This window comes from Pseudorasbora parva, chromosome 9, assembly GCF_024679245.1.
Source record: "Pseudorasbora parva isolate DD20220531a chromosome 9, ASM2467924v1, whole genome shotgun sequence".
NCBI classification, from domain to species: Eukaryota; Metazoa; Chordata; class Actinopteri; order Cypriniformes; family Gobionidae; genus Pseudorasbora; species Pseudorasbora parva.
Window position 1 is genome coordinate 24,847,112 of NC_090180.1, and position 22,373 is coordinate 24,869,484.

At 37.1% G+C, this 22,373-nt stretch overlaps 1 protein-coding gene across 3 annotated transcripts in view; it reads right to left on the reverse strand.

The window, feature by feature from the left end:
• mier1b (mesoderm induction early response 1b, transcriptional regulator) overlaps window positions 1-17,877 on the reverse strand; it is a 117,798-nt gene extending 99,921 nt beyond the window's left edge. For 2 of the 3 annotated variants that reach the window (XM_067454400.1, XM_067454402.1), the window contains exons 1-3: window positions 17,809-17,877; window positions 13,595-13,619; window positions 13,385-13,485 (exon numbers count right to left, since the gene is read on the reverse strand). In XM_067454400.1, the coding sequence (XP_067310501.1) occupies window positions 13,385-13,485; window positions 13,595-13,619; window positions 17,809-17,817 (135 nt within the window). In that variant the 5' untranslated portion in view covers window positions 17,818-17,877. Of the gene's footprint in view, window positions 1-13,384; window positions 13,486-13,594; window positions 13,620-17,182; window positions 17,248-17,808 lie in introns of those variants that run through there. The other variant, XM_067454401.1, reaches the window with a different exon arrangement.
• Between the last annotated feature and the right edge of the window lie 4,496 nt (window positions 17,878-22,373).

The window sequence follows — 22,373 nt, forward strand, 5'->3', positions numbered from 1 at the left end:
TATATATATATATATATATATATATATATATATATATATATATATATATATATATATATATATATATATATATATGTATATGTACATGTACATGTATATGTATATGTATATATTAGAGGTCGACCGATAGTGGATTTTACCGATACCGATAGCTAGATTAATCGACCGATAGTTTTTAAAAAGATACTAGATTAAAATATAATAATAATACATAAAATAACAGGTAAAAAAAGCCGTGCTGAACTTTATTACAAGAAATAAAAAAAGTACTGAACCATGAAAATGTGTTAAATTTCATATGTAAATATGAAAATATTAAAATGAGAAGTTCTAACAGAAACAAAATTCTACAGAAAATAACTAAAACATTAAAATATTACAAATAAATGTTTCTTAATCTCATTCAACTGGATTGACAGCGCGGAGTTGTTTGGAACTATTGAGCGCTCTGTGAACCACATGACACCGTGGCGGCGATATCAAAGAGTGTCGCAACTCTCTTTTTATATGGCTCTGATTTCAATGAGGTAGTGTTACATGTACGTAGGAAAATGAAGACCTGTTTAATATTATTTAAAGGGTCATGAAACCCCCCTGCTGCAGCAGTGTTTTTTCACACCTTCGATTTGAAAAGGCTTCTTAAAAGGGGAGTGGTCGACTGTGAAAAGGTGGGATGGTATTGTGTGGAAAGAGGGAATGGTTTGCATAAATAGGGGAGTGTCATCATTAGGTGCATTAAGATTAGCTACCAACAGCAGCAGTTACAGCGGTTCTGAGACATGTTCTTGGTTCACTGTTTACAACAGAGAGATTAGATGAGGGATGAGTACAGCGAAAGAGAGAGCTCTGAGACATTAAGTGGCATGCAGCAGAGATCGCAAATCATTCAGCTCTTCAAACCAGCATAATTCAGTTTTGAAATGAAAATAAATGTTATTCTGCATGACGAAATATTTTGCAAACATGATAAAACTATTTGTCCAAATATGCACGCTGTTTAGCAAGATGAACAACGCGCCGACGTGATAAGAGAAGTGAACCACCAACGAACATGCGATGCGACAGAGATGTGTAATTCTAGATTGGGGTAAAAGCGAAGGGGTTTGAGGTTTCATAGTCTCGACCACGCATCTGAAGCGCCGGGTTGCCGTGACGATCCGTGCTGTCAAGCCCGGCAGCTTAATCTCTTTTTGTCCAAATATGCACACAGTTTCACTAAGAGTCCGAAAATATGCGGTTTAGTGCATGTCTGTGACCACAAATAAAACGGAAAAGACGTGGCTCTTGATTCTTGTTGATATTTCATTAAAAATATTGTTCATAGGCCTACAGATCGGTTATTTTGCACTCCTGACATAAATTAGATAGTCAACGCTTGCAGGTTTGGCGTGCGATTCCTCAAGTTAATTTTACTTTACCGAGCCTTTGTAGCAAAGGCTTCCACAGACGGCGCCCGCTTACAGCTCGCTCGGCGCCCTTACGTAACGCCCTCACTTTCCTCCTTGACTTTTTCGCACGCTGCTTCCAAAACTTCCCCACCATGTCTCTACAATAATGATGGAAGACGAGCCTGACAGAAGTGACTGTCTCATGCATGTTAACTACATTATCTTGTATGCATACTATAGTGCAGAGATTGGACTGAATGAGCTTTATGTCATGAATACCGTATTTTCCGGACTATAAGTCGCACTTTTTTTCATAGTTTGGCTGGTCCTGCGACTTAGTCAGGTGCGACTTATATATCAAATTTAATTCATACTGACTGACAAGAATAAACATATAGCCACGAGAATGCGCTCTATGCTGCTCCTGTAGCCTAATATTTACTTAAAGACAACAACTTTGAAAGACTGAACACAAACAAAATGCCCCCATAAAGAAAATCTTATTCTGCAAAATACAAACAGCATGTAGTAAAATATGCAGCGGAGAACGATTCACACAGCGTCGCACGGCTGAGCCTCTCCCGGCAGAGAGTTCAAGCATCTGTGGACTCGTTCCTTCAGCTCTGGCCATCTTGCTTACAGTCCGCAAGTAGCTTTCTTTTTCTTTTTCTTCTTCATTACAGTTAAAGTAACCTCTGCTTTTCGCCAGTCCCTTACAAGTTTCTCACTCACTTCAAACTTTCTTTCTTCTGCTCGGGTTATGCAGTGAAGCGGGCACGAGCGAGTGCACGCGAGCGGGTGCTCGCATGTGCGCGCGGCTCCCACTCTGCCCTAATGCGACTTATAGTCCAGTGCGACTTATATATGTTTTTTTCCTCGTCATGACGCATTTTTTGACTGATGCGACTTATACTCCGGAGCGACTTATAGTCCGGAAATTACGGTATATATCGAGAATCGCTCGGAGCGGTCGACGTCAGCATGTCCCCAGCAGCCCATATTTGGGCCGAAAAGCACACGCTGACGTAAGCATTTGTGACGTTGCTCCGACTAAGCTTTTCAAACAGGAAGACAGAAAGCACTCTGAAAAATGCAAAAATAAAAAAATTTCATATATGAATACAATTAATGAGTGCCCTTAGTGTTTTCAATGATGTGCAGCCGATACATCTGTTTGCATCTCAAAAAAAAGTGTTTTGGGGTTTCATGACCCTTTAAGACCTAGAACGCTTCCGTGAATTTAAGACTTTTTAAGGCCTTATATTTTGATTTTGACATTTAATACTTTTCAAGACTCCGTGGGGACCCTTAAAGTAGTAAGGGTCCCCGTGGACCCTTATTAGTAGTAATTTAATACTAGTAGTAAATAGGGATGTCACAATACCAAAATTCCAGTAGTCGGTACCAATACCATAAAAATAAAAAAATATATTTGCATTCAATGAGTTTATTATTTATGATGATAATAATTATTATTAAATAATACATTGTAAATGTGACACACATAATTCACCTTTGCTGTTAAACATAGTTTTATACACTGTTGATTATAAATGCAGTACTTTATTCTTACTGGTTTCTTCATGTCTGTTCAGGGATCGCGGTCCCTTTAAATGCTCTGATCGCGTGTTGACCCTGGTGTGGGACTTGTCAGCACCATTTTGGTTTAGATTTTTCTTCTTCATAAAATGCTCAAGGTGAGAAGTTGTCTCTTGTAATTTACTGCAATTTCCACAACATAACCATTCAAATTTAAGGCTGTATGCTGTTTAAAAGTAGACATTGTTTATAAAAAGATCAAGTTAAAGCAGCAATCTAGGCATAATTATTATTATTATTAGTAGAGACATATTATTATTACATAGAGACGTAGCTAAATCTACCGTACAACAGTAGCCTAATATATTTCAAATTTCTTTAAGTTAAGCCGAACTTTCATTTTTGACGGGTTGCCGTGAAGAACTTTGAGTGTCTGTTAGGGTTGTGCCGGTGCACGATATCATCGTCCATCGTGATGGCTGACCGACATCACGATGGAGAAACACCATCGTGATGCCCAGCCCCCGCTCCGAGTCTTGTGAGTTAACACCAGAGTATGTGAGCGAAGTGGAGCGGCGGCAATTTCCCCTCCGCGCAGTGTTGGGCAGTAGCCTCGCTACAAGTAGTGACGCTACTAGCTTAACTACATTTTTCAGTAGCGTGTTGGTAGCGTTGCTGTTTTCTTAATGAAATAGCTTTTCAGTAGCGAAGCTCTTCTGTTGATCAAGTAGTTCGGTAGCGTCCACACAAGCTAACGTTACATTTCCCCTACCATTTCTGAGGATCAAGCTCAAATTGGAAACACAACTGATAAGAACGCGGATATACTTCACTTTCTACGTTCCTTTCTGTCTCGTGCAGACGCGTATCTTTGAAAGGCTCGCGCGCGCATCTGTGCGCGTCTGCGTGAGACAGAAAGAAACGAGCCTTATAAAGATACGCACAGATGCGCGCGCGAGCCTTTCAAAGTACTCATTTGGCAGTGAGCGCGTAAAGACGGGATAGGCGAGTGCACATTCACACTATCTAGTTTACATTTTTTTTCTCAATTCGCTGTAGCACGCGCGTGGTGACAAAAGAGGAACTGCAAAGCTTTGTGTCTCTTGAATAAACACCTCTTGTTGAAAGTATCGGGATCCAGCCTGGCCACCTCTTGATATGAATGAATGAATGAAACTTGTTTCATGTGTGTGGGAGATAGAACACACACACACACACACACACACACACACACAGACTACATGTTTTTTTTGGTACTGTTTGGAGCAGGTCTTAATTATTTTGCTACTGTACTTTCTGGACTGGACTTTTTTGTACAAGTTGAGTTGTAAATTAACTTACAGTTTGTCCTGCAAAAGTGCCCAAGTCTAAATTGAGCATAAATGCAAACACACAGTTGTGTATGCATATCATACACATACAGATGAACACACACACACTCGACACCAGGGGCCTATTGCACAATACTAGGGATGAAGCTGGGATATTTTGGTGATCCTGACTCAATTTATCCACTAATGTACAGTTATCTTTCATTATCGTTATCGTTCTTGGTATGAGTTTGCCTTCAGGGTATGTTTACATGACAGCGGTGTACTAAATTTTGCATGAAAATGACAAGATCCCCAAGATATCTTGGCTTAATCCCTTATCCTAGTTTTGTGCAATAGGCCCCTGGTTTTGTTAATATTATGGATCACATGTTTTTGTTGCCGAATTGATTTCAGATAGTTTTTGAATAACAAAAAAAAATGCATTTCTATATGCTTGACTTTTATTGATCACTGAGATAGCATTGATATGAATGAAGTTGTTTCAATTTAAAAATAAATAAATAAAAAGTAGCTTAGATGTAGTAAACTACTTTTGTCAAGTTGCAGTAGCTTAGCTTGCTACATTTCCCAGGGGGGTAGCTTCAGTGTAGTGAAGCTTAATTTAATGTAGAGTAACTGGTAGCTTAGCTCACTACATTTTCCAAGTAGCTTGCCCAACACTGCCTCCGCACTCTATCTATGCATTCCAGAATCACTCCAGAAACACCGCTCTGTCTTTGCTCCGAGGAAATGTGCGGCTAACTTCTAAAGTATTTTAGTAAACTCTGAAATATCACTATAAATTTTGGTTTATAACCTGCATTAACTGAAAAAAATTATAAAAATAAACAATAGGAGATTAAGAGCCAAGTTTCAACGTGGTTTATTGGAACATTTGTGTGCATTTCCCCCCACTGTGCCAAACTTATAGGCTTTATCAGCATTAAAATTTAAATATCATTAATGCTTTTAGCAGTGCAAATTTTGTTTGGAAGTTTGGAAAGATGAACATACATTTTCATCAGTTATTTTATTTACGGATCAATACAAATGTCTGCTCATTCTAAATCATATAATAGAATAACTGTATATTGTAGCCTAAGTACTGATAACTGTAAGCAGGTAGCCTAAGCACTACAAGATGTTTTTGAATGCATTAGAGAGAACGATTACGTGTGTGAATAAGTGCTACCTGTTTCAAATGTGCTTTCACCCGATAATATTCAGTAGAAGGTAAAAAAAAAAGCCCTTAGCCCTTAAACTTTAACATCCCGATCATGCCTATTGCCGTGATCCATCTGTATCAAGCTGGTTGTTTACCGTGTGAGTTCTGAAAACACTGCACTATGCTTATTTAAATCTTTTCATTTCTACACATATTAGGCTACATATTTCTCATGTCTGAGAGGCAAGCCTGCTGAGTTTCAGTTTATTTGAAACGCGCTTCAGTTCATGATGAATGCAATCGCTTCCGCGACCTCATAGTCTACTTATTTGCTTTTTATTTATTAAATACATGCAATTGGCCAAAGAAAAAATTATTAAAATTAACAGACAATTTGTACAAAACGAAAGAAAGGCTTTTTGCAAAACAAAACTTAATATTAAACTAAATATAACCACCAAAATCATTTCTGACCCACTCGCATCTTTGCACTTATCATAATCAGATGAAATTTTAAAATAATATTATAATATTTAAACATAAATATGAAAGAAAAAAACATTGTGTAATGGCTACAACAAGTATAGTAAGCTACAGATTTATGTCATGTTTGAGCTGGATTTGAACGAACATCATTTTACCGGCGGGTTCATGAGCGTGCGCCTGCGGATTATTGAGCTGAGTCACACCGGCTGCGCTCCGCTCATTAGTCTTACAGGCTCGTTCTCGATAATTACAGTTAATGTGTTGGGCAGGGCAGGGCCGGTCTCTCGGGTACATGGGCTCAGGTAGGGTCGGGCTTGTTTTTTTTGCGCCGATCTAAGCTCTGGTTCTGGCAAAAAAAATAGTTATTATGTGCCGGCCTGTTGGCATGAATTGTACTCGTGATAGAGCGGCAGTGGAGCGCACTCGGAGCCAGTGAAAACCACAACGCTCCGACTTTTATCGTCTCTCCCTCAACGCCCTTGTCTCTATTTTAACATGAAATACTGTTTTAATTGAAAATTGCATTTTAAAGCTTCTGTCACTTTTGACCCGGGAGGACAAGTGTGACCCTAAAACGAAGAGGACAAGAAGTCATTTTTTCAAACTTTCTGTGAGATGTAAGTTCACAAACAGCGCAAGTGACTCTCCGCGTGCGCATTCTCTCTTCCCCTCTCAAAGTACTCAAATGGCTTCACATCACTGCATCCCATCTGCACTAAAATCGAGCTGCACTGTTGACACAGGATTTGCTGCTTGCACAATCGAGGCAGTGTCGCATCGTCACTAAAGTTTATCATTTGCATTTATTTTTAAGTCTTGCCAGTGTTCACTCAGTACTCGCTCGCTCTAAAAGAGACCATGATTTCACACACACACACACACACACACACACACACAGGCCACAATCTCAAAAAAAGCTTGCGAGTACAAATTGCGCTGCAATGGTCAGATACACACAAAATGTATGACCTAAATTACCGTCTTGAAGAGTATGCACGTAAACCCCTTCGTGACCCGCGAGTGAACGTTAACATTTGTGTAACCCAAAAATGAAATTGATGTCATTAAAGGGGGGGGGGGGGGTGAAACACTCAATTTCAGTCAATCTCATGTCAATCTTGAGTACCTATAGAGTAGTATTGCATCCTTCATATCTCTGAAAAGTCTTTAGTTTTATTATATTTATAAAAGAAATATAGGCTGTACAGAGTCTTTCCGGAAAAAAAACGAGCGCCTGGAGGCGTATCATGTGGGCGGAGCTAAAGAATGATGATTGTGAACAACAGTGGTGGAATGTAACGAAGTACAAATACTTCGTAACTTTACTTAAGTACATTTTTCACGTATCTGTACTTTACTTAAGTAGAATAAATAGTGCATACTTTTTACTTCGTTACATTTTGCAGCAATTATTATACTTTCTACTCCACTAAATTTCTACAACGTTTCGTTACATTTTCGTTACATTTTCTGATCAGTTTTAGGGCTCGAGATTAAGGCTTGCCTGGATAATAATATATAATGTACGTTATAGGCTAATGAATTGACGGCTGCGCTGTTGAGGCTCGCGCAGCCTCTTGAGGAGAAATGGAAACAAATCAGCCCCGCTCACACAAAGAAACTCAGTAACATACTATATTAAAAATTCAAAATGTTTAGTTTTTATATTTTATAACAGTTAAAAAAAATCACATGACACGACCAACGAGTGTAGTTTTCCTGAATCACAACAGAAAATGTGACAGTTGTGATGAACAGATTCATTTGACAGTTCCATAAACAATTAATTAACATCAAGTCACTTACATTTTATTGATTGCTTTATTGCTTTTGTTCTATTTCAGCAGTGAAAATATTTCCAAGATCAGATTTCCACATCCATAACGTATTGCACAGCAACTGTGCATTACTGAATCAAAGATTCAATGCCCTATTCATAAACGACTAGGGGTGTAAGAAAATATCGATACACGTGAATATCGCGATATTATGTTTGGCGATACTGTATCGATTCTCAAAAATGCTGTATCGATATTTATATATTTATTTATTTACATCCAAGATTCGTGGCTTTGTGTTCGGTTTAAACCACAGACTGTATAACACCCAACCGCTAGATGGCAGTGTTATCTCAGAACTTATAACGGACGCGGAGCCGGAGAAGCGCAAGGTAAAAGTGCGTGCATCACTAGTGTTTACATTAGCAAACCCAGATCTCAAGACGATAGAATTATTCCGCTCTTGCAGTATACAGAGCTGAAGTGTGGACTCATGTTGGCTTCAGCTAAAAAGAAGCCACTAAGGAAATCGACAAGAATCATTTTGTTTGCAAAATAGGCCAAGCTATAATCTAATAGTCGGGAAACACATTGAAACAGAGAGCTCGCTTAAAGGGTTACTTCACCGCTTTTTCATATTAAACTATGTTATTCCCTTAAATAAAACGAGTTGATACATACCTCTCTCGTCTCAGTGCGTGCACTTAATCTCTCTGACGCGCGGTGATGATCTGATAGCATTTAGCTTAGCCCACTAAGCCCAGTTCATTCACTATGGAACCAAACAGAGATCAAGTTAGAAGTACCAAACACCTCCACGTTTCCCCTATTTAAATACAGTTACACAAATAGTTGAACGATCAAGTATGGTGACAAAATAAAACGTGGTACTTCTCTAATCGGATTAAAAAGGAGAACTATAATGTATGGCGGATTAGCACTTCTGAGAGTACTTTGGCTGGGCGCAGTAAAAAGTCCCGGCCGAAACATCTTTCCTCACACCTCCCCCTCACTCTCTCATTTCTGTCAATAGGGAGATGTGAGGGAAGATGTTTCGGCTGGGACTTTTTACTGCGCCGAGCCGAAGTACTCTCAGAAGTGCTATTCCGCCATACATTATAGTTCTCCTTTTTAATCCGATTAGAAATGCGCCACGTTTTATTTTGTCACCATACTTGATCGTTCAACTACTCGTGTAACTGTAAACTGTAAATAGGGGAAACGTGGAGGTGTTTGGTACTTCTAACTTGATCTCTGTTTGGTTTCATAGTGAATGAACTGGGCTTAGGAAGCTAAGCTAAATGCTATCAGATCGTCACTGCGTGTCAGAGAGATTAAGTGCACGCACTGAGACGAGAGAGGTATGTATCAACTCGTTTAAGTTAAGGGAATAACATAGTTTAATATGAAAAGGCAGTGAAGTATCCCTTCAACATCCTGGCGTCACCCGCGCTGCTGAGAAGCATTTCTATAGAATGTACTGCACATTTTCCTCTCAGTAACAAAATAAACACACTCCAAAACTGATAGCGGTGGCAGGAGAACGAAAGATAATTGCGATGTGGATATGGATGCACCAGCTCTGCAGTTCAGTAACGTTACTTGAAATAGCACTTTATACAATAGACTGCTTTATAGAAAACAGCTTTAGTGTCCGATCACACAGAACGCGTTTTTCAGGTTCGAAAACGCGAGGCGCACTGCACTCCCTTTTTTGGTCTGCGTTTTCTCATTCAAAAATGAGCAGTGCGCTTTAATGTTTCTAGGCAACCCCCGAATCACCTGTACTGTCAGTCAAATCAATGTAACGGTCAACACAACGGAAGGCTTGCCGCTTCATTCATTCGATTGGACAACAGAAAATAAGCGCAATGATGTTACACGCTTTTCCGCTCAGTGGACTTTTTTTCAACTTCATGAACTCGGAGCACTCCTTCAAAAACGCGAGGCGCAGCAAGCGGTTTAAACACAAGGCGCCCAGGGCGCACAAGCAGCGCGCATAACGCTCTCTGCCAAACGAAATCCATTCGAAAAAGGCGCCTCTCGCTGCAAAAACGCGTTCTGTGTGATCGGGGCTACTGTGTTAAATATAAAACAAACAGTCATTCAGTCATGGAATGGACTGCACTTTCTGTTGTTAAATAGCCACTGCTATACTGTGAACCTTTAAAACATTTACACAAAGAATCCTGCAGTAACTTTACATTTCCCTCAACTTAGATTGCACATTGCATATGATTAGTGATATAAATTATACTGTATTAATTAAATAAAATACTTTGTCTCGTGTTTTAGGCTTATGGTTGTGTTCTTTATTCTTTTAAATTATAAAAAACAAAAACACACAAAAAAGAAATATCGCAATATATTGCCTCTCTTACATCTTTCCAATATATTGCCTCTCTTATCGTAACCCATGTATCGTGATACGTATTGTATCGCCAGAGTCTTGGCAATACACAGCCCTATAAACAACTGCCTCATTTATGAACGAATCAGCCGTTTGAACGAATCGACTCAATGACTCTCTTATAAGGATTCACCTGCTGCCATCTACTGGTGGTTTAGTTAAAACAATCTCATAGCATTATTTAGTGCAGTTGTAATTTTTCAGTGTTAATTATTTAATTTGTTTGGTACAGGGTATATACAGCAATCCTTAAGTTAAATTTACAACTTTTTAATACCTTTTTTACTACCTTCAGAATATTTTTTAAAACCATCACGACACTGAATTGCAAGTGTTAATCAGCGACCTTTCTATTATTTACACAGATTTTGACATATATAACACAAAAAAGAATTAGTGTTGTCACGATACCAAAATTATGACTTCGATACGATATCAGACTAAAATATTGATATATCGATACTAAATCGATACCACAGTAAAAAAAATAAATAAATAAATAAGATAAGATGCTTAATATGACAACAGAACTTATTATTCATTGTTATTTTTTACTAAAAATTCATGTGGCCAGCATGTTCCTTAGGGTTGGGCATCGTTTTGATTTAAACAATTATTGATCAATTGATCAATTACTATTAAAATTATCTCACAAATTTTTGCTATCTCAATGTATTTTTTACAATGGGGTAATTGTGTTGCAATAGCTTACACACAGCACAAGAAAGCTTGATTTCGAATGGTAAATTGGATTTAAAAAGACGAGTAAACAGTAATAAAATAAGAACAAATAAACAGATTACAAACAATAGCACAAATAAATGCAATAGAATAGAAGATACAAATTAAACAGACTGCTTTATTTTTTCAGGTAAGTCTAACATTCAGATAAGAAACTGAATTTAAAAAATGCATAGTAATTACATTTAAAACAACATTGGATAATGTTCTTTGTAAAAAAATTCAATAGCGTACAGATGAAACTATTAAAGTTACACAAGTTGATCAGTCAAGAGCAGTTGATCGTTTGTCTTTTTGTAGTTTGAATAGCAAATGACTGCGGTCCCTTTAAGACTAACGGACGCATGGATCCTAAACACTGTTCCTGTTACTCGTTCTTCCTGAACTGTTTGCGACTGTGTTTACGTTAATACTCTTCCAGATGTGCACTGATAATTCTTTGAGTGTATTTGACCAATAATAACCTGGAAAAGGAAGCAAATGTTTGCACTTGTATCATGTCAGAGGCGGCTTTATTACGGTAGGCTATGTGTGTGTGCGCTTCAGATGTGGAGCACGAAATCTGCGGGGATTAGTAGAATTAATTTATGTGCAATCCCGCGCGAAATTCAGACCGATCACTCACTAACACACTGTCATGAGGAAAAAGTCCAGCAGAACGTGTGTTCGCCGTGCTCAGAGGTTAACCGGGCTGAGTGAGAATATGCCGTTGTGTGTGTCAACTCGCTGACGGTCAGAGAGGAGAGCGCAGCTGATATCGATACTGTAAAAACTGAGAATCGTATCGTTTCAGATATTCCAGTATCGATATATATCGAAATATCGATATTTTTGACAACACTAAAAAGAATAGATTTATAATCGACACCAGGAGGAAATCTGTTATAAGTTATCATTCAGACAGTAAAATAGATCTCAACATTCACAAAGGTTGGTAAAGGAGAAGCATTACTGCATACACATTTGATTTCAATTAATAATTGGTAATTCAGCAATGAAATTATTTAGTGTTTTTTTTTTCCAACAACAAAACCTAATAAGCCAAATATTACATTTCTATAACTGTGATAAGTTGTTGAATTTAACAAATAAAAAAACTAGTTTAAAAACTAGTGCTGTCAATCGATTAAAAACTTTAACTAGATTAATCACACATTTTTTCTGTGATTAATCGCAATAAAAAAATAAATGTTTTTGTACGTTTTTAACATATTTTTTAAATAATAATTTCACAGTTAATCAAATTAATGTAGAAACAACATAAAGACAGTATATTTTAAATAATTGTTTAAATGGCATTTTTTTATGAATGAAGGCCAGTATTACTGATTTTAATACAGCTACTGTTTTTTTTTTTTTTACATTTATTATTAGGCTTCAAAAATATAAAAATATAAGTTTTTAATTTCAGTAAACTTAAAACAATGCTATAAAACCTATAATAAATGTCATGTCTACTCCTGCCCTTCCTGTCTTAACAGTTAGGAAATATACAGAAATGTAATAAAGTTATCAAAGTTATAGGCAGTCTGCACTGCATAAACTATAAATGAAATAGTTAATCCTTATTAAAGCTACAAAAGTTATTTAGTCAAGAGCAGCGGGTCATTTTCTCTGTTCCCTTTTTTCTTTAACTTTACTGACAGGAAGCCATATTGGCTGCTGTCCCTTTAAGAGCAGACAGACACGCGGATCTCACTGTTTACTGTCTATGGATTGCGCCTCATTCTCTCACAACTCTTTTTGTTCATTTTAGACTTTATATAAATCATTTAAGATTGCTCTTATGATGATAGTCGTTGAAGATATGCCTAGATAAAACGTAAGCCAGCCACTTCTGTTGAGCGCGCAGTGTTCTGAGATGATGCCGAACGACCACTGAATATGACATCAGCATCAAACATACGTTGAGACGGAGATGAAAGATCTTTGATTATGTGCCCAGATATGCTAAAGCCCATATTTAAATGAACTAACGCGAATGCAGATAGAATTTCAATCAGAATAGGACACCTGATAGTCTGAAAAAGTAATACCTAATTTGGAAAAAAATAATACCTCTGAGACCACATTTAACACTTTTAATGGCCTTAAATTTGACAATTTTGATTTATCACTTTTTAATACTTTTTAAAACCCCGCGGACACCCTGTGGTAACAACCCTATTGTATCTTATTCTAATTTAATTTATTAATCAAATTTAAGAATATAAAGGGAAAGCTGAAGCAAAGCCTATATTTAATAAGATTAGGGGAAAATGTCCTTTATAAAAGGTAAAAATATCATAAATATGAAGATTAAAAAAAAGAGCCATACAGAACCTAAAACTGTGACCCTAAAACCATGATACCAACGGAACCTGAGGGTTTTGTGAACCGTGCCACCCCTAACACACGCACTTACCCAGTTTATTCTCTACTATCTGCATCTCCACAAAAATAACTTTTTGAAGTATTAAAATCATTTTAATTATACTAACCACTTGTGATATGCATTTTTACATGACAATAAACAAGTCATGCAAAAAAGCTGAAACATGTTGAGAATCAGGATAACATCAAACCTTTGCAAGTTCTTCAATCTCAATGCCAAAGTTTGTGTCTCCCTCTGGCAGCTCCTCATCTTCAGGGGTCTGATCATCATCATAATCAGGCAACAGCATCTCTGATGAGAGGTTAAAATCAACATTGTCAGAACCAACCAAAACTCATGGCATCAAACCATGAGTATGTAGAGACATGTTTTACGATAAGAAAACTAGTAATGGTCTTACCTGGGCTTGAACTCCCCAAGGAGGGCTAAAAATAAAAATAAACAAAATTAAAGGACAAAAATTTAAAAGAAAGCAAAAATATACACCGTAACATTTGAATGAAACATAACAAACAATTAAAATGCTGTATTATGCAAGCCAGACAAGCAATTTGCCAGTCATTTTGTAAAGGAAAACTATATAAAACATACATATTCAATTGTGATTGCCTATAGACCAGGGGTGGCGACCTCTAGTCTTGTGCTGGGTAGCCTGCATTCCAGTTTGTTTTTATTATGCCCTTCACTCTATCTCATTCACTCGGATGTGTCTCATTGCGTACGTTGCATGAGTATCCACTACTGGTGGGATCTTTGCAATGGATGGAAATGGAACGTCCTAAACCCCTGATCACGTGGAATCCTCTATGGAGTTGATTTATTTTATTTTTTTAATGGAGCGTTCTATATATATATATAGGTGTGTTTGGGTTGTTTTAAATGTTTTTTAAAAATAATTAAAATATCATGAGTTCTTTGTGGTAGGGTTAATTGAACACAATATGTTGCATTGTGATATGAAGCTGCCTAAAGTGTACATATGAAGTAGATTTGCTCCCTCGGTCAAAATCAAGGGAGCAAGGGTCTGTCCATATAAACTTCCGTTGTCCACTTCTCGAAGTGGAACGCACATGAAAATGGCTGGGGGGATTCCCCCGTGGAGAAGTGCTTAGGAAAGTTTGCAAGTGCGTGTCTAAAAGTGGAGTGGAGCGCAGCACTGGAGAGCCACAGGATGCGTTCCATTCGACAGGGTCACTATGCACTGTTCACTGCTCCCTACTCCCTGAGCACGGTATATCAACTAAAGTGAACTTCACTGACAATAATCGCTCACGTGGAACGCCCTGTCATTAAAGAAAGGCAAAGGATTATGAGATAACATAAATTAATATTGTAGCCCAATTTACTTTACTTTAAAATTTAGAACAACATAATAAGCATATACATTTACAAAACACACTGTGTATTTAAAAGATATAATTAGTTGTCCATTCGTTTAAATATACCTGTAGGCTATTGACTATGAACAGATTTGAAGCTATACCTGTTATTGTCATTCAATATGAAAATACATTTTGATTTGGTTAACTATGTGTATTCTTAATCAATGGTCTTTGTAGCAGTCTCATCTCGTGCAGCAAAGACGGGGTTGCGCAAATTATGATATAACTTAAATTAATATTGTACCCTTATTTACTTTCAAATTTAAAACCATATAATAAGCATATACATTCAAAAATCACACAGTATGTATATAAAAGATAATCAAAACATTTAGGCGATGAACAGATTTGAAGCTGTTGCCTATCTGTAATTCAATATGAAAATACTGATTTGAAAATTTTGATTTGGTCAACTACATGTATTCTTAATCAATGGTCTTTGTAGCGGTCTCATCTCGTGCGCTTTCTTTCCTATGTGCAGCTGCATAGTAAACATTCCTGAGGTAAATAAACTAAAATATGTATTTTTTTTTTTTTTTAATTACAGCCCTCAGCTGCTTCTCAGCACTTTTAATTTGTTTACATATTCATAAAATATAATATGCAAATGTAACCGTTATTGCCATAACCATTCATAAATACTCTACTTTGTATAATATCTATGAATATTCAAATGCATGTGTAAACTCCTCCATATCAGAGATGTTTTAAAACTCCTCTAACGGCTCTGCTCAATCGTTAGTTCAGACAGGTAATGTGACGCGCAATGACAGTTGGTTTTCACTCTCCACTTCCTGTGAAGTGATGCATCAATCAATCAATCAATCAACTTTATTTATATAGCGCTTTTACAATCACGATTGTGTCAAAGCAGCTTCACAGTGTCAAACAGGATAATATTGCGACAAAATTAGATTTGGCTGTACAGTTGATGTTCCCTACACTGTTCGCTACACCGTTCGCAGTACCCTTAAAACTGAACATGTTTGCTCCCTTTGGAATCTCACTTAAGATACCCTGTGAAGTCCACTTCACAGTCCCTTTAGGGTCAAATGGAACGCCTGCAAAGGTTTGCTTTAACCCTAATCTTACACACCTGAACAAGTTAATCAAGGACTGAAGGGTTACTATGGGTGCTTCTCAATATTCATCCTTGCTCCTCTGTCCTCCATCCTATGACCCAGAAATTGATGGAGCTCAGCCATCTTGTAGGAGATCTCAATTCTCTAATTCCACCGCGAGGAGGCGAGGATCGAGGAGTGAGGAGGCTTCCTGAGGAGTCGTGAGCGAGGATACACAGGTATATCCTTTGCGGAAGTGTTATATCGACTAAAAATGACGCAAGCATAAATTCTCCTCCCCCTTCACATCATGCAACAGTTTATTCATTATTATTATTATGTTTACATGTACAAGACACAAATGTTTGTCAAATAACAACACCTAACCGTTGCAGAATTATATCAAAGCACAAGAAAATGAAAGGAACATATAGAGAAAGAAATAGAAACAATACTATACAATGAATAAAAAGCAGTTAATACCTGGAATATTTTGTTAATAATAACTGGTAATATTAATTAAAATATGGGCAAATGTGGTAATTTGTGGAGGCTGAAGCTTACAATATAAATAGTTATCTCTAATATTTAAGAATCCTAAATCCAGCGTGAGTCATCATTAATTGATGCCGCTTTGAAGTGATGCTAAAGGGAGTGAGGATATATTTCACATAATTAAATTCCTCCGCCCTCGTGTCTTTTCCTCGCATCCTGAAGGGGTGGAGTTAAGGCGTGTCGAAATGAAGGTAGGAAAGGAAATGAGGACGCACAAATAATAATTGGGAAGAACCCTAGGAAGCTACAGGAAGGTGAGATTTATCAGGGTTGGAGCTGAACTCTGCAGGACCCTAAACTGCTATAGATTAAACACATAATAATGTGGATGCAATAGCCGTTGTCACAGATTCACGTGTTTTTTTTTTTTTGTTGTTGTTTGTTTGTTTGTTTTTTTTGGGGGGGGGGGTTGATTACACAGAAATTATAGCCTATCATTTTAAAACCTATTTCAAAGTTTGCATTCTCAAACCACCAAACACTGTTGCAAATGAATGAACAGAATGCATTAAAAATGTTGTATTTTAGTTCAAAATTAGGTTGTGTAAGTGGCACCAGAGTAAATGACTACTGAACAGAAATTAATCAGTCAAAAACTTTCTTTAGCTGGACACTAACTTTTTTTCTAGAGCTGATGTACAGCCTATCTGAATCTATCTTTCATTCATTTCCTATCATCACTGTAAAGCATTTTTGTAACAATCTGTATTGTAGAAAGCGCTATATAAATGAAGGTGACTGGACAGACATTGTTATTTGGAAGAATTAACAAATATCAGGCTTGATTTTGAGGACATTTCTGTTACTGTATTGGGTCACTTTTGGATGTAGGATATAAAATCTGGGTCCTGGTGTAAAGTCAATTGTGAACTACTGGAATGAATAACAGTTTTTTGTTTTGTTTCTTAATACAACTTTTTTTAAATTCAGATTGTGGTTAAATCAGCTATAAAACTTGCATAAAGAAAAACAATAAATTATTAAAATTACCAGAGAATTTTGTTAATTGCAATGCTCCACAGTCTGTGATAAACCTCTGTGTGGCAGGGAGACCTAAATCAGAATAAAAAAGATGCACTACAGTAGCTTTCCTTTATTGTGCTTAGTTTATACACTAAGAAAATGCCTTCAATTATAATTAACCTTACAGCAGGCCAGGGTTAAAACATCCATGATAAAACCAGAGGAATTAGGGATGCTCTGTATGACTTTGGAAGTTAAGGCTGATGTCTAGCTAATACTTTGTCTAGCCTTGATTAGGAACACTCTTTTAAGTACAAATTTGGGTATAGAAATATCCACAACTTTAGGAGTTAACATAAATAATCCATACAAACGTCGGTGTTTGTGTAAATATATGGGATATAATTGTATATTAAAGTAAGGTTATATTAGAGTATCTGGCTAACTGAAGGCGCGCTAACTGCTATTAACTTTGCAGAAATAAAATTTCAAAAAATTCAACGCGTCTTTCGAAATAAATTACCGTAGAACTCAATTAGAAATATATGCGATTTATTGTCATTTTCAAATCCATTAACAAAAAGATTTATTCGGTGAACTGCAAATAAACGGCTATTTATTTCTTGAAAATAATTAAAAAATGTCCTTCTTACCTCCGCCATATTTACAGCACTGCTGAGAGTCAGCGGAATGTGGGCGGAGTCAGTAGTGATCCCCGGATGTCTGTCTGTCTCTCTCTCTCTCTCTCTCTCTCTCTCTCTCTCTCTCTCTCTCTCTCTCTCTCTCTCTCTCTCTCTCTCTCTCTCAGTTTAGTAGGCTATTTAGGTTTAGCTTAGGACTAATACAGATGTAAAGGAAGAAATAAAAAATAATCAAATGTAACCCTTATATTATTTTGCGGGTAGGCTACACTATGAGGTATGTTGAAGTTTAGTTCCACGTAAGAGTGGAAAGTAATCATCCCAAATACAAAATTAAAGGGATAATTCACCCAAAAATGGAAATTTGATGTTTATCTGCTTACCCCCAGTGCATCCAACATGTAGGTGTCTTTTTTTTCAGTAGAACACAAAATTAAGGTTTTTAACTACAACCGTTGCTGTGTGCCAGTCATATACAGGTCCTTCTAAAAAAAATAGCATATGTGATAAAAGTTCATTATTTTCCATAATGTAATGATAAAAATTTAACTTTCATATATTTTAGATTCATTGCACACCAACTGAAATATTTCAGGTCTTTTATTGTTTTAATACTGATGATTTTGGCATACAGCTCATGAAAACCCAAAATTCCTTTCTCAAAAAATTAGCATATTTCATCCGACCAATAAAAGAAACGTTTTTTTAATACAAAAAAAGTCAACCTTCAAATAATTATGTTCAGTTATGCACTCAATACTTGGACGGGAATCCTTTTGTAGAAATGACTGCTTCAATACGGCGTGGCATGGAGGCAATCAGCACTGCCACAGCACTGCTGAGGTTTTACGGAGGCCCAGGATGCTTCGATAGCGGCCTAAGGCTCATCCAGAGTGTTGGGTCGTGCGTCTCTTCACAATATCCCACAGATTCTCTATGGGGTTCAGGTCAGGAGAGTTGGCAGGCCAATTGAGCACAGTAATACCATGGTCACTAAACCATTTACCAGTGGTTTTGGCACTGTGAGCAAGTGCCAGGTCGTGCTGAAAAACGAAATCATCATCTCCATAAAGCTTTTCAGCTGATAGAAGCATGAAGTGCTCCAAAATCTCCTGATAGCTAGCTGCATTGACCCTGCCCGTGATAAAACACAGTGGACCAACACCAGCAGCTGACACGGCACCCCAGACCATCACCGACCGTGGTTACTTGACACTGGACTTCAGGCATTTTGGCATTTCCTTCTCCCCAGTCTTCCTCCAGACTCTGGCACCTTGATTTCCAAATGACATGCAAAATTAGCTTTCATCCAGAAAAAAAAAAAAAAAAGTACTTTGGACCACTGAGCAACAGTCCAGTGCTGCTTCTCTGTAGCCCAAAGTGGCTTGACCTGGGGAATGCGGCACCCATTTCCTGCACACGCCTGTGCATGGTGGCTCTGGATGTTTCTACTCCAGACTCAGTCCACTGCTTCTGCGGTCCCCCAAGGTCTGGAATCGGTCCTTCTTCACAATCTTCCTCAGGGTCTGGTCACCTCTTCTCGTTGTGCAGCGTTTTTTTGCCACACTTTTTCCTTCCCACAGACTTCCCACTGAGGTGCCTTGATACAGCACTCTGGAAACAGCCTATTCGTTCAGAAATTTCTTTCTGTGTCTTCCCCTTTTGCTTAAGGGTCTCAAGGATGGCCCTCTGGACAGGGTCGGGTTTTCTTACCCATGATTGCGGTTTTGAGTAATGAACCAGGCTGGGAGTTTTTAAAAGCCTCAGGAATCTTTTGCAGGTGTTTATAGTTACTTAGTTGATTCAGATGATTAGCTTAATAGCTTATTTAGAGAACCTTTTCATGATATGCAAATTTTTTGAGAATTTTGGGTTTTCATGAGCTGTATGCCAAAATCATCAGTATTAAAACAATAAAAGACCTGAAATATTTCAGTTGGTGTGCAATGAATCTAAAATATATGAAAGTTTAATTTTTTATCATTACATTATGGAAAATAATGAATTTTTATCACATATGCAATTTTTTTTAGAAGGACCTATAATGCATGTGAATGGGTAGACTAACAATTCTATGAGAGCAACACGCACAAAGAGCCCTGTGCCTCATGATGACACATTGTTATCTTAAGACACAAAATTATCAGTTTGTGTGAGAAATCAAGCTGTATTTTTTTTTTTGTTGTTGTTGTTGTTTTTTTTACCTGAAATAGAAGTCACTTCCGGTAAAGAAGGTCATATACACGATCTGACGTTGTGTACGAGATTCACTGATGTTGGCGTAAACTACACCAGATGTGTAGACTAGAAGTGAGGTCTTTACACTCATTGAAGTTCATTACACTTTATCTATTTCTATCAAAATCTATCCATCAAAATGAGTCTCAGAGCTGAGGTGTTTGTCACTCACTCACCTTTTTTTCAGTTTACCTTTCCAAAAAACCCTTTGTAAAAACAATTCAATTTATAAAAGTTATTCAGTTTATAAAGTTATTCAATATTAATAGCCAGGTATAAATAAATAATAAATACACATATAGAAAACGTGTAAGCTATTTTGAAGCTGTTATGTTTTGTTTTTTTGTTTTTTTAACAGGCCTATGTTTTTAAAATAAACATACTTGTATTTTTATATCAATATGGTAGCCTACAAGATAAGCAGCCTATATTAATTAGAAAGAACAAATAGAAAGAACATGTATTACATTCTTTGTTATAAACATCATGCATTAATTGTCAGGGTTTCCCTCAACTTCAGGGCTTTGTGTGTTTACAGTTTATTGACCTACAATTTAAAATCTCAGGGGGCACTTCAAGTAAATATATTTAGGTAAAATAAATTTCAGATGACAAATAAATTTGCATGTAAATATGAAATGACATGACTATGTACATTTTAATGTGTTTTAAAGACAAACCCCTTCCAAAGACTTTAATGCCTAACTGAAACTGAGTGATAAATCAAATAATAATTAATGTGTGAATCAGGAGGGGATTATACAATGCTGAGAAAACACTTGTTAAAAGTTAAATAATTTCTGTAAATCCAGTGATTCTCAGTGAGTCTCAGTTTTCAATGATGGGCACACATGACTAGTGGTTGTTCTGTGTGTGAAGTTCCACAAACATGGAAGACCTTCTAACATATAGGCTACAAGTATGGACAACTGGACCGTGTCCTCTCAAAGGCCGTGGGAAACCTCGGGCTTGAGTGGTCCCAGTCCCAAGAACCTACTGAGCAGACTGGATGAATGAATCTTACAAGTTGCCATTCCTTTCCGCAAAGGCCATCACCCTTCAGCCGCCTTTCCACTGTACAGTGCACGACAATCGTAAACGATCAACTGCTTAGTGAGAAGTGAGAAGCTTATAAACTCGCGGTCAGAAACCCCCAATCCGATATAATCATATCACAACCTTCTCATATAGGCTACGTTACACAAAAAACATGACGACACACTGCGTCTTTTAAGGGTTTATTATTATTATTATTATTGTTATTATTATTATTATTATTATTATTATTATTATTATTATTATTAATCTGTTCATTCTTCATATAGGACCGGACCAACAGCTAGTAAACTAGTAAACTAGATCACAAGTTCAACTAGGCTACTAATGATTCACTCTCTCACTTACACACACACACACAAGCGCACACAGCGATCATTACACAAGAGCCAGACAGCAGCCACTGACCTATCTAATATCAGCAATAAATAACACTGTTTACTCTTATTCACACATTGGATATATAATGATGGTGTGTGTGTGTGTGTGTGTGTGTGTGTTTGTGTGTGTGTGTGTGTGTGTGTGTGTGTGTGTGTGTGTGTGTGTGTGTGTGTGTGTGTGTGTGTGTGTGTGTGTGTGTGTGTGTGTGTGTGTGTGTGTGTGTGTGTGTGTGTGTGTGTGTGTGTGTGTGTGTGTGTGTGTGTGTGTGTGTGTTTTAAAGCTAAACTGTGTAACTTTTTTAGTTTATTCTTAGCTAAAAACACTTATACAAAATATATACAAAACTATATGTGCTCATTAATGTATATTTACTTCTTTCAAGTAATAAAGTATTCTATTTATAATATCCCATTGAAAATACATATGGGTGAGGGGTTCGAATGCTAGTCGCCATGTTGCCCCTCCATCTTGAAAGTACATTAGCCAAAGAGGGACATACCCATAAAATCAATCTTCGCCTTTCGCGTTTTAACACTCAATGGCACCCATATGGCACTGTGTCGAAGGTGAAGAGGGGGATTGCCATGCTAATCTTGGACTAAATCTGCCACCGTAGGAGTTAAAACGAAATCAGAATTGAGAGGAACAGAAACTATTATTCACTGGATGGTCATATACCTTTTCAATGCTAGATGGGGGGAAAAATAACACAGTGTAGCTTTAATTAAGGGGCTGACCCCGATCCGTTCAGCAGATTTATTTAGAAAATAAAGACATTAAAAATAATACAATTAAATTATTAATTTAACATTCATCTATTATGCATTTTTTTAAAAGTTTTAAAATAAAATAAAATAAAACGTGATAAACAAAAATAATAGTAATTCTCAATTTGTGCACAC